At 36.5% G+C, this 14,391-nt stretch overlaps 1 protein-coding gene across 1 annotated transcript; it reads right to left on the reverse strand.

Moving 5' to 3' along the window:
* Positions 1-9,698: 9,698 nt before the first annotated feature.
* Positions 9,699-10,844, reverse strand: LOC139859560 (uncharacterized). The gene is made up of 2 exons (XM_071848343.1): positions 10,634-10,844; positions 9,699-10,408 (listed from the first exon to the last, which is right to left on the reverse strand). The coding sequence occupies exons 1-2, from the start codon at positions 10,842-10,844 to the stop codon at positions 9,699-9,701; spliced, it is 921 nt and encodes a 306-aa protein (XP_071704444.1).
* Between the last annotated feature and the right edge of the window lie 3,547 nt (positions 10,845-14,391).

Genomic DNA, 14,391 nt, shown 5'->3' on the forward strand with positions numbered 1-14,391 from the left:
TGTAACAATGACCCGGGAACCTCTAAACCACCAGGTTTTTCTAAACCAATGTGGACAACGACGGCTCGTATTAGGGGAACATCATATATCCCTAGAAACTTGGCAAAACGAACCAAAACCGAAGAAGAAGAAACGAGCGAGTCGGAATAAGATAGTTGTATTCGTGTGGTGTAATATATGGAATATAGTGTTCTTATGCTTTATGATATATGTAAAAATTGCTTGTATTAATAAGTATTTTTTTTATGAATCTAACTCTTGTCTATTTTACAGTTTAAAAACACAAAATGGATAGACAACCCAATATTTTAAGAGACCTACCCGGAGACATGATTGATGAAATCTTGTCTAGAGTCGGCCAGAATTCTTCGGCACAACTATTTAAGGCGAGATCAGTTTGTAAGACATTCGAAGAACGTTCCAAGAATGTCTTGGTTTATAAGAGACTTTCGTTTGAAAGATGGGGGATATCACATTGGGAAACCCATAAGTTACGATGTGTTTACTTTGACGCATATATTGCGGGGAACCCAAATGCTATTTTACGCAACGGGTTAAGAAATTATTTTGACTCAATATATCCGAATATTGGACTTCGTGATTTAGAAAAAGCGGCTAACATGCAACATAAAGAAGCATGTTATGCTTACGGATTAGTAATGTTCGCTTCTCACCAAAGTGAGAACAAGAACATCGGGCTACAACTATTAAACAAAACGTTTCCACAAGTGACGGAGTCGGTAATTGGGGTAAGAAATGAGGTTTTTAGATTATTACGGGACTGTTGGACATTACGTAACCCTCATCCCTTTGATGACGTTACAACACGCTGTCTTATCAACGGCCATAACGGTTATGTTGCGCAAGACCAAGGATGGGAAGTAGTCCTAGTAAAACCAGAATGCATGACTTGTTTCTGGACGTATGAATTACGTGTCTTTATTGCCTTTGCTGAACGACTTGTGTACTAGCTAGAATTGTCTTCACAACTATCTTGTATCAAAGTTATTGTGTGCTATATTTCATGCTTTATGTAAAATAAACGGTATTGTAAGTTTGTAAAATATTGTATAAAAGTTTGAACGCGAAATATTATTATAATCAGTTTTTCATATAGAATTGTAGTAGTTGAATTGTATATTAGCTACTAAGTATGAACTTAACGGGTAGGTACTACCCGAATTTAAACTTATAAAACGCTAATATGAAGAAAAAGCTTTTATAAATGAGTTCATATTATGCTACGAAATACTATTAACTACTCTTAATATTCTGTATGATTAACTTGTTCCATTTAACTATTTTGAAGGAAATGGCACCGACTACTCGACACACCGTGAATATGAATGAAGAGGAATTCCGTACTTTTCTAGCTTCAAACATAGCCGCAGTACAGGCTGCGCTACATACCAACAATAACCTTGGATCTAGCAGTACAGGAAATCGTGTAGGATGCACCTACAAAGAATTCACTGCCTGCAAACCTTTGGAATTTGATGGAACCGAAGGACCGATCGGATTGAAACGGTGGACCGAGAAGGTTGAATCGGTGTTTGCCATAAGTAAGTGTACTGAAGAGGACAAAGTGAAGTACGCTACGCATACCTTCACAGGTTCTGCGTTAACATGGTGGAATACCTATCTAGAGCAAGTGGGACAAGATGATGCGTACGCACTACCGTGGTCAGCATTCAAGCACTTGATGAACGAGAAGTACCGTCCCAGAACCGAGGTCAATAAGCTCAAGACAGAACTTAGAGGGTTACGAACCCAAGGATTTGATATTACCACGTACGAAAGACGATTCACAGAATTGTGCCTATTGTGTCCGGGAGCATTCGAAGATGAGGAAGAGAAGATCGACGCGTTTGTGAAAGGATTACCGGAAAGAATCCAAGAAGATATAAGTTCACACGAGCCCGCCTCCATACAACAGGCATGTAGAATGGCTCACAAACTAGTGAACCAGATTGAAGAAAGAATTAAAGAACAGACTGCTGAAGAGGCCAATGTGAAGCAAGTCAAAAGAAAGTGGGAGGAAAACGGTGATAAGAATCACCAATACAACAACAACAGCAATTACAACAATAATCGCAACAATTATCCCAACAATCGCAACATCAATCGCAACTACAACAAACGGCCCAACAACAACAACAATAACAACAACAGCAACTACAACAATCATCCCAACAACAATAATAACCGCAACAACAACAACAATCAGAAGCAACTATGCCAAAGGTGTGAAAAGAATCACTCGGGGTTCTGCACCAAATTTTGCAACAAGTGTAAAAGAAATGGTCATAGCGCGGCGAAGTGTGAGGTCTACGGACCAGGGGTTAATAGAACGAAAGGAACAAATGGTGTCGGAACGAGTAATGGCGGAGCAAGTAGTGTCGGAGCAAGTTATGCCAATGTAGTTTGTTATAAATGTGGAAAACCAGGCCACATTATTAGAAATTGCCCGAACCAGGAGAACACGAATGGACAAGGCCGTGGAAGAGTTTTCAATATTAATGCGGTAGAGGCACAGGAAGACCCGGAGCTTGTTACGGGTACGTTTCTTATTGACAATAAATCTGCTTACGTTTTATTTGATTCGGGTGCGGATAGAAGCTATATGAGTAGAGATTTTTGTGCTAAATTAAGTTGTCCATTGACGCCTTTGGATAGTAAATTTTTACTCGAATTAGCAAATGGTAAATTAATTTCAGCAGATAATATATGTCGGAATCGAGAAATTAAACTGGTTTGCGAAACATTTAAGATTGATTTGATACCAGTAGAGTTAGGGAGTTTTGATGTGATAATCGGTATGGACTGGTTGAAAGAAGTGAAAGCGGAGATCGTTTGTTACAAAAATGCAATTCGCATTATACGAGAAAAAGGAAAACCCTTAATGGTGTACGGAGAAAAGGGCAACACGAAGCTACATCTTATTAGTAATTTGAAGGCACAAAAACTAATAAGAAAAGGTTGCTATGCTGTTCTAGCACACGTCGAGAAAGTACAAACTGAAGAAAAGAGCATCAATGATGTTCCCATTGCAAAAGAATTTCCCGATGTATTTCCGAAAGAATTACCGGGATTACCCCCACATCGATCCGTTGAATTTCAAATAGATCTTGTACCAGGAGCTGCACCAATAGCTCGTGCTCCTTACAGACTCGCACCCAGCGAGATGAAAGAACTGCAAAGCCAATTACAAGAACTTTTAGAGCGTGGTTTCATTCGACCAAGCACATCACCGTGGGGAGCTCCTGTTTTGTTTGTCAAGAAGAAAGATGGTACATTCAGGTTATGTATCGACTACCGAGAGTTGAACAAACTTACCATCAAGAACCGCTACCCACTACCGAGAATCGACGACTTATTTGATCAACTACAAGGCTCGTCTGTTTATTCAAAGATTGACTTACGTTCCGGGTATCATCAAATGCGGGTGAAAGAAGATGATATTCCAAAGACTGCTTTCAGAACACGTTACGGTCATTACGAGTTTATGGTCATGCCGTTTGGTTTAACTAATGCACCAGCTGTGTTCATGGACCTTATGAACCGAGTGTGTGGACCATACCTTGACAAGTTTGTCATTGTTTTCATTGATGACATACTTATTTACTCAAAGAATGACCAAGAACACGGTGAACATTTGAGAAAGGTGTTAGAAGTATTGAGGAAGGAAGAATTGTACGCTAAGTTTTCAAAGTGTGCATTTTGGTTGGAAGAAGTTCAATTCCTCGGTCACATAGTGAACAAAGAAGGTATTAAGGTGGATCCGGCAAAGATAGAAACTGTTGAAAGGTGGGAAACCCCGAAAACTCCGAAACACATACGCCAGTTTTTAGGACTAGCTGGTTACTACAGAAGGTTCATTCAAGACTTTTCCAGAATAGCAAAACCCTTGACTGCATTAACGCATAAAGGGAAGAAATTTGAATGGAATGATGAACAAGAGAAAGCGTTTCAGTTATTGAAGAAAAAGCTAACTACGGTACCTATATTGTTATTGCCTGAAGGGAATGATGATTTTGTGATTTATTGTGATGCATCAAAGCAAGGTCTCGGTTGTGTATTAATGCAACGAACGAAGGTGATTGCTTATGCGTCTAGACAATTGAAGATTCACGAACAAAATTATACGACGCATGATTTGGAATTAGGCGCGGTTGTTTTTGCATTAAAGACTTGGAGGCACTACTTATATGGGGTCAAAAGTATTATATATACCGACCACAAAAGTCTTCAACACATATTTAATCAGAAACAACTGAATATGAGGCAGCGTAGGTGGATTGAATTATTGAATGATTACGACTTTGAGATTCGTTACCACCCGGGGAACGCAAATGTGGTAGCCGATGCCTTGAGCAGGAAGGACAGAGAACCCATTCGAGTAAAATCTATGAATATAATGATTCATAATAACATTACTACTCAAATAAAGGAGGCGCAACAAGGAGTTTTAAAAGAGGGAAATTTAAAGGATGAAATACCCAAAGGATCGGAGAAGCATCTTAATATTCGGGAAGACGGAACCCGGTATAGGGCTGAAAGGATTTGGGTACCAAAATTTGGAGATATGAGAGAAATGGTACTTAAAGAAGCTCATAAAACCAGATACTCAATACATCCTGGAACGGGGAAGATGTACAAGGATCTCAAGAAACATTTTTGGTGGCCGGGTATGAAAGCCGATGTTGCTAAATACGTAGGAGAATGTTTGACGTGTTCTAAGGTCAAAGCTGAGCATCAGAAACCATCAGGTCTACTTCAACAACCCGAAATCCCGGAATGGAAATGGGAAAACATTACCATGGATTTCATCACTAAATTGCCAAGGACTGCAAGTGGTTTTGATACTATTTGGGTAATAGTTGATCGTCTCACCAAATCAGCACACTTCCTACCAATAAGAGAAGATGACAAGATGGAGAAGTTAGCACGACTGTATTTGAAGGAAGTCGTCTCCAGACATGGAATACCAATCTCTATTATCTCTGATAGGGATGGCAGATTTATTTCAAGATTCTGGCAGACATTACAGCAAGCATTAGGAACTCGTCTAGACATGAGTACTGCCTATCATCCACAAACTGATGGGCAGAGCGAAAGGACGATACAAACGCTTGAAGACATGCTACGAGCATGTGTTATTGATTTCGGAAACAGTTGGGATCGACATCTACCGTTAGCAGAATTTTCCTACAACAACAGCTACCATTCAAGCATTGAGATGGCGCCGTTTGAAGCACTTTATGGTAGAAAGTGCAGGTCTCCGATTTGTTGGAGTCAGGTAGGGGATAGACAGATTACGGGTCCGGAGATTATACAAGAAACTACCGAGAAGATCATCCAAATTCAACAACGGTTGAAAACCGCCCAAAGTCGACAAAAGAGCTACGCTGACATTAAAAGAAAAGATATAGAATTTGAAATTGGAGAGATGGTCATGCTTAAAGTTTCACCTTGGAAAGGCGTTGTTCGATTTGGTAAACGAGGGAAATTAAATTCAAGGTATATTGGACCATTCAAGATTATTGATCGTGTCGGACCAGTAGCTTACCGACTTGAGTTACCTCAACAACTCGCGGCTGTACATAACACTTTCCACGTCTCGAATTTGAAGAAATGTTTTGCTAAAGAAGATCTCACTATTCCGTTAGATGAAATCCAAATCAACGAAAAACTCCAATTCATCGAAGAACCCGTCGAAATAATGGATCGTGAGGTTAAAAGACTTAAGCAAAACAAGATACCAATTGTTAAGGTTCGATGGAATGCTCGTAGAGGACCCGAGTTCACCTGGGAGCGTGAAGATCAGATGAAGAAGAAATACCCGCATCTATTTCCAGAAGATTCGTCAACACCTTCAACAGCTTAAAATTTCGGGACGAAATTTATTTAACGGGTAGGTACTGTAGTGACCCGAACTTTTCCATGTTTATATATATTAATTGAGATTGATGTTTACATGATTAAATGTTTCCAACATGTTAAGCAATCAAACTTGTTAAGACTTGATTAATTGAAATAGGTTTCATATAGACAATTGACCACCCAAGTTGACCGGTGATTCACGAACGTTAAAACTTGTAAAAAACTATATGATGACATATATATGGTTATATATATAGTTAACATGATATTATGATAAGTAAACATATCATTAATTATATTAACAATGAACTACATATGTAAAAACAAGACTACTAACTTAATGATTTTGAAACGAGACATATATGTAACGTTTATCGTTGTAACGACATTTAATGTATATATATCATATTAAGAGATATTCGTACATCATAATATCATGATAATATAATAATTTAAAATCTCTTTTGTTATTATAAACATTGGGTTAACAACATTTAACAAGATCGTTAACCTAAAGGTTTCAAAACAACACTTACATGTAACGACTAACGATGACTTAACGACTCAGTTAAAATGTATATACATGTAGTGTTTTAATATGTATTTATACACTTTTGAAAGACTTCAATACACTTATCAAAATACTTCTACTTAACAAAAATGCTTACAATTACATTCTCGTTCAGTTTCATCAACAATTCTACTCGTATGCACCCGTATTCGTACTCGTACAATACACAGCTTTTAGATGTATGTACTATTGGTATATACACTCCAATGATCAGCTCTTAGCAGCCCATGTGAGTCACCTAACACATGTGGGAACCATCATTTGGCAACTAGCATGAAATATCTCATAAGATTACAAAAATATGAGTAATCATTCATGACTTATTTACATGAAAACAAAATTACATATCCTTTATATCTAATCCATACACCAACGACCAAAAACACCTACAAACACTTTCATTCTTCAATTTTCTTCATCTAATTGAACTCTCTCAAGTTCTATCTTCAAGTTCTAAGTGTTCTTCATAAATTCCAAAAGTTCTAGTTTCATAAAATCAAGAATACTTTCAAGTTTGCTAGCTCACTTCCAATCTTGTAAGGTGATCATCCAACCTCAAGAAATCTTTGTTTCTTACAGTAGGTTATCATTCTAATACAAGGTAATAATCATATTCAAACTTTGGTTCAATTTCTATAACTATAACAATCTTATTTCAAGTGATGATCTTACTTGAACTTGTTTTCGTGTCATGATTTTGCTTCAAGAACTTTGAGCCATCCAAGGATCCATTGAAGCTAGATCTATTTTTCTCTTTTCCAGTAGGTTCATCCAAGGAACTTAAGGTAGTAATGATGTTCATAACATCATTCGATTCATACATATAAAGCTATCTTATTCGAAGGTTTAAACTTGTAATCACTAGAACATAGTTTAGTTAATTCTAAACTTGTTCGCAAACAAAAGTTAATCCTTCTAACTTGACTTTTAAAATCAACTAAACACATGTTCTATATCTATATGATATGCTAACTTAATGATTTAAAACCTGGAAACACGAAAAACACCGTAAAACCGGATTTACGCCGTCGTAGTAACACCGCGGGCTGTTTTGGGTTAGTTAATTAAAAACTATGATAAACTTTGATTTAAAAGTTGTTATTCTGAGAAAATGATTTTTATTATGAACATGAAACTATATCCAAAAATTATGGTTAAACTCAAAGTGGAAGTATGTTTTCTAAAATGGTCATCTAGACGTCGTTCTTTCGACTGAAATGACTACCTTTACAAAAACGACTTGTAACTTATTTTTCCGACTAGAAACCTATACTTTTTTTGTTTAGATTCATAAAATAGAGTTCAATATGAAACCATAGCAATTTGATTCACTCAAAACGGATTTAAAATGAAGAAGTTATGGGTAAAACAAGATTGGATAATTTTTCTCATTTTAGCTACGTGAAAATTGGTAACAAATCTATTCCAACCATAACTTAATCAACTTGTATTATATATTATGTAATCTTGAGATACCATAGACACGTATACAATGTTTCGACCTATCATGTCGACACATCTATATATATTTCGGAACAACCATAGACACTCTATATGTGAATGTTGGAGTTAGCTATACAGGGTTGAGGTTGATTCCAAAATATATATAGTTTGAGTTGTGATCAATACTGAGATACGTATACACTGGGTCGTGGATTGATTCAAGATAATATTTATCGATTTATTTCTGTACATCTAACTGTGGACAACTAGTTGTAGGTTACTAACGAGGACAGCTGACTTAATAAACTTAAAACATCAAAAATATATTAAAAGTGTTGTAAATATATTTTGAACATACTTTGATATATATGTATATATTGTTATAGGTTCGTGAATCAACCAGTGGCCAAGTCTTACTTCCCGACGAAGTAAAAATCTGTGAAAGTGAGTTATAGTCCCACTTTTAAAATCTAATATTTTTGGGATGAGAATACATGCAGGTTTTATAAATGATTTACAAAATAGACACAAGTACGTGAAACTACATTCTATGGTTGAATTATCGAAATCGAATATGCCCCTTTTTATTAAGTCTGGTAATCTAAGAATTAGGGAACAGACACCCTAATTGACGCGAATCCTAAAGATAGATCTATTGGGCCTAACAAACCCCATCCAAAGTACCGGATGCTTTAGTACTTCGAAATTTATATCATATCCGAAGGGTGTCCCGGAATGATGGGGATATTCTTATATATGCATCTTGTTATTGTCGGTTACCAGGTGTTCACCATATGAATGATTTTTATCTCTATGTATGGGATGTGTATTGAAATATGAAATCTTGTGGTCTATTGTTACGATTTGATATATATAGGTTAAACCTATAACTCACCAACATTTTTGTTGACGTTTTAAGCATGTTTATTCTCAGGTGATTATTAAGAGCTTCCGCTGTCGCATACTTAAATAAGGACAAGATTTGGAGTCCATGCTTGTATGATATTGTGTAAAAACTGCATTCAAGAAACTTATTTTGTTGTAACATATTTGTATTGTAAACCATTATGTAATGGTCGTGTGTAAACAGGATATTTTAGATTATCATTATTTGATGATCTACGTAAAGCTTTTTAAACCTTTATTGATGAAATAAAGGTTATGGTTTGTTTAAAAATGAATGCAGTCTTTGAAAAACGTCTCATATAGAGGTCAAAACCTCGCAACGAAATCAATTAATATGGAACGTTTTTAATCAATAAGAACGGGACATTTCATATCATGGTTGTGATTTTGAATGGAATGATGGTAAAACGGAACTCTCTAAAGGGCCTAAAATGACGTTTGATAACTTAGATGTTCGGGGCTTTAATATGGAGAAGTTGAATGAGTTTCTTCGAGAAAAGCTACCAAAGAATCCACGTTCAATGGATATATATTACTACAAACTAGGTGTTGCTGAACCTGAAGCAATGTGCTATGATGAAGAATGGTATACATTAGTAGGGAAAGCAATTATACTTTCAGAAAATATCGAGTTGTATGTTTTATTTGGAGTTTTTAAAGTCGCACTAGAGTTCGATACGATGTATGATAGTCATGGTGAATACTATTATGCACCTAGACCTTTTATAAATTAAAGTTACTTGTAATAGATTAGTAACTTGAATAAGATTAGTAACATGCAATTTCATTATTTCAACAACATTTTTTTATTCATAAACAGAATTAGCGATTACAACAGACAAAGTACAACAAACAAAGTACAACAAACTAAATACAACAAATTACTAATGAAAACCTATGGCATTCTAGTAGTTGGACAGGTTGTCCTGTTGTGACCTTCAACCCTGCATATACCACACTTTGGTTTTTGCTTTTCACGTTCATCCATCTGGTTCTTCATACGTTTTGATTGCTTCCGCCCCCTGTGCTTGATCAATCTTGATGGATCGGCTTTAATTTTCCATTGTATATGTGTCCAGTAGCTCGCATATCTTAGTGGATTAAAATGATCGATGTATTGCTTTCTCCATGTAGGAGTTGTATACATTTTACTGATGCATTTATTTATATCCTCGTTTAGATGGCTACATACAGAAATGGTATGAGAGCAAGGTAATCTTTGGTGTTGCCAAATTCCACATGAACACCTTTTCTCTTTAAACTCCACTGTGTAATCGGTGCCACCTTCACCACTTCTTTGATAAGTTGAATGAACCTTGAAGATACCTTGTTGTTCGTGATAACATGTTGTTTTGTAACGTTGAGCTCTTTTTGCCCATTCGTTAAAGACGTTAAACATGTTCTTGGAAAGTGGTGAATTACATAGCCTTGCATCTCGACTTTGATCGTAGAAGTGTTGTCTGGTGTAATCAAATGTATATTCGATACATGCTTTGATCGACATCATACGGGCATGACGGAACACATTGTTGAGGGACTCAGCAATATTTGTCGTTGTGTTACCCCAACGACTCCTCTGTCTGTCCCTATACACAGTCCATTTGCCTACATCAGCATCTTGCAAATATTGCTAAGCCTCAATACTAGCTTGTTTGATGGCTCTGAAGGCATTCTTGTACAATATTTGATTTGTTATTGAACCGACTGTCCAACACAAGTGTTTGAGCTATTTCACTTTAGTGTATTTGCTCAACAAGTTGCTACGAATGTGACGCAAGCAGTACCTATGTTCCCAACCATATGTTTGAGCACCCATTGCATGTAAGATACCTGGGTATCGATCAGAGATGACGAACAACTTTTCGTTTCCAATAACATTTTCTTGGAGCATTTGCAAAAACCAAACCCAACTTTCGTTACTTTCTTCATCAATTAGTGCAAAGGCAATGGGTATAATTTGATTGTTAGCATTTTTGCCAACCGCTATTAACAACTTACCCTTGTAACTACCTTTCAAATGGGTGCCATGAATGCAAATCATTGGAATACACGATTTAAATGCTTTAATGGCTGGACTGAATGCCTAAAACACAAAATTAAAGGTGTCGAAACCTTCTTCAATTTCAGTTTCGTTTTCAAACACAACAATTGTGTCTGGATTGGTAGTAACTAATTCATTTATATAATTTGGTAAATGAATAAAATTACTTTCCCAAGTTCCAAACAATCGTTCGATTGCAATACGCCTAGCATTCCATGCTTTGGCGTAACGGATATCCACATGCCATGTATTTTTTATTTGGGCTTGGATGTTTTTAATAGGATAAGCAACGTTTAAACATATTTGATGCTCAATTTCACTAGCAATTAAGCTAGAGGTTAAACAACGATTGTTATTTTTCGAAACGTGTCCATAACACGTGTGTTCATCTTTCAATTTTGTAATTTTCCATACCTTCGATCGATTGTGAGACGAACCACTAACACTCCAGCAACAATGGTATCTTTCTTGTGGACCCTTGTAACTTGAGCTAGTTGTTCTACAATGGGCTTGCCAATAACCCGGCTTGCTATGTATAACAACTATTTCTCTATTATGGTGTATATTCCATTTTTGAACAGCATATATAAGTTCAGCTTTGTTCTGGAACACCATTCCTTTTGAAATAATACCGATCTCCTTATCATAAAAAACCCATGAAGCTTCTTGGTCATCATCGAATGGAAAACTATTACTACCCTCACCTTCATTAACAAACCCGAAACGTGAAACTGGGGCAGGCTCCAGTTGTGGTTCCACTTGCTCGTCTCTACCTTCGTCACCGAAAACATTCTCTTCAACGCTATATTCAGAAACTGTACCGTTGGTTGCAGTAGACATACCATCATCTGGGTCTACTACATTTTGTACTTCATCTCTTCGTTCTTGTTCATCTTCAACAACTGTTGAATGGTAGTTTGATGTTGATGGACCACCCTCCAAAGTTTGAATAAGATCCATATAACCCGAACCTTGGGTGGTTGAAAAAACTTCCTCAAACTGAATTTCAATTTGAGCCTCGTAATTTGGATCATTCTGAGAATAAAAATATATTGTTTCCAAAGTGTTATCATCAGTAAGTTCACTTTTCCATTCATTTCCATTGAAAAGAACCCATAAGAACATTTTTAACGTGTGTGATCTTTGACTCACCCCTACATAATTATACGCCATTTGGTTTAACTGCATAAAGTTAACCTTGGTGTTCAACACAAAACTCCTTCTAATCGTTGTGTTATCACCAGTAAGCCAACCATTTTGGAATGAAATTTGCCCCCCCCCCCCCAAAAGAAAATGAACCATGAATGGACGAATTATAGACATTTTTGTAATTGTTGATATATGAAACTGATTAAGATTAGTTTGAATTGTGTTGTTGGTGTTTGAAACTGACTTTAAAATGCTTGAATTGTGTTCTTGGTGATGTTTGTGTTTGAGTCCATGATAATGGTGATATAAATAAATGAAAAAAGATGATAAATCAGATTTTGAAATGATAGGTTAGCAGGTTTCAGTCTATAATTATGACTATGGATGCAGGTTTCAGTCCATAATTGAGACTGATTATGCATACTACAAAACCGAAGTTTGAAACTTCGGTTTTACTGTTTTTCTGCAAAACCGAAGTTCCAAACTTCGGTTTAGGGTTTCCACTGACACACAGGCCAAAACCGAAGTTTGAAACTTCAGATATGGCAAAACCGAAGTTTCAAACTTCGGTTTTACCATTTTTGCAACTAAATATCCTTTTTTCTATTTTTGCAACATGGATCAAAAAAATTACTATTTAAAAAAAATCTAAAATGCCAAAACGATATTTTTAAAAGCTTATAAACATAACATGAATCAACACATACATGAATCAAACATGCCTCCTCGTATCTGCTATATATATCTAACATAATCATATACATAACATGTTATGGCTTGTAAGTTAGTCGTAGGCAAATAACGAGTTTATAAAAGGTTATCATTTCTTCTTATAACACGTTTTTTTCAATTTCATAGCTTACTAATTAATCAAATAGTGAACACATAATATCACCAGAATCATGGATACTATTCCAAACGCAAAATACGAGACCGTACACGTAATAATTTGATGATAGCATACCTGCAGTTCATAACTCTAAGAGTACTAAGATTTGACACTTTCAGCATCATAATCGGATGGTCCGATATAAGCGAGAATCATTACGTCCAAGCAGCCTATCTTTACGAAGACAAACTTCTTTATGTTTAGCTATAACCTAAAAATAAACATCCCAAATACTACCAAATATCAACAAACATGTAAAAATGTAACTGTTGGTGCATAAAAGTCCCAAGATCGTATCAACTGAAGCTCTACAAAAGTCAGACGGGACTGTCGAGTGTTTAGCAGGCCCAATTAGTATATAAGGAGTTTAAGGGCTTCATTAGAAGGTTAATCACCCTAATCCCTCCATAACCCTAGAAGCCATTTTCTCGCCATCAAAATCCAGGTTTCTTATGGGATCAGCTGTTACTTCTTCATCCTCATCCGAGATTTCAATTGCCCTTTTGCTTGACTCACTCGGATTTGCTTCATCATCATTTTTCCTCTTTTTTGAAGATGGTGTTTTTGAAATTCCTAACCTCTTAATAGGATCAAGAGTGGGTTGATAAGAATTAGGGTGAGTAATTTCAAGGTGCTCGAATATTCTATTGAGATGCATTCCATAAGGAAGTGCATGAGTGGTTTCGGTGATGAGATTGTTCCTTCTCGAGGCTATGAGAAATGCAATGTTGACGGTTTTCTTTTTTTCTAGACACCATAGCAATGCAAGCTGAGTGGCATGAATGTTGGAATGATTTTTGGCTTTACAATACACGTTGAAACTAATCACATTACTCCATAGATCATACTTAGACTTTAGATGCCTTCCCAACACACCCTTTACAGTAATCTCCTCCCGTGGGGCTTCATCTTTACACAACATATCAATTACTTCTTCTGCATTTGAGAGAAATTTTGGAAGATTGCTTATGTTGTGGTAACGGCTGTTGAATTCTTCACCCAGTGATTGAACTTGCATTATTTCACCGAAGTCCTTGAGATAGAAGGAGTAGTTTTTGTTGAGGAGATGGAGGGAGATTACCCCATTCTCAAAGGTAAAATTGGCGTAGAATTCCCGGATGAGGGTTGGATAGATTGGTCCTTCCAGAGTAAGAAAAGACTCCCACAAGAGTGCAGAGAAAGCGGTCATAAGCTCAGGTAGTTGAGCATAAGCAACTCTTCTCCCCTCAGCAATCTTCATGTCGCTAAGGAATTGTATATTGTATTTGATTTTGGCATTTAGGGTTTTTGATAAACTTTGAAGAGTGAGGGTGAGATCTTGTAACCTGGTTTCCAACACTTTTACCGTTCAGTGAAGATGTCATCCTTCTCAGCAGCTTCATTGCTCCAATCTTCCTGTTGTGCAGCTATTGTTTCTAAGAGATTCCATGCTTCGTCTGCTGTTCGTGACATGAAATTGCCTTGTGAGACCATGTTTAGGAGAGACTTATAGTCATTAGTCAAACCATT

This window comes from Rutidosis leptorrhynchoides, chromosome 7 (assembly GCF_046630445.1).
Source record: "Rutidosis leptorrhynchoides isolate AG116_Rl617_1_P2 chromosome 7, CSIRO_AGI_Rlap_v1, whole genome shotgun sequence".
Taxonomy (NCBI): domain Eukaryota; kingdom Viridiplantae; phylum Streptophyta; class Magnoliopsida; order Asterales; family Asteraceae; genus Rutidosis; species Rutidosis leptorrhynchoides.

Coding starts and splice junctions, on each gene's coding strand:
- LOC139859560 (XM_071848343.1), bottom strand. CDS start 10,844: ATGATTTGCATTCATGGCACCCATTTGAAAGGTAGTTACAAGGGTAAG. Junction 10,409..10,633: donor CATCTCTGATCGATACCCAG/GTATCTTACATG, acceptor ATGCTGATGTAG/GCAAATGGACTGTGTATAGG.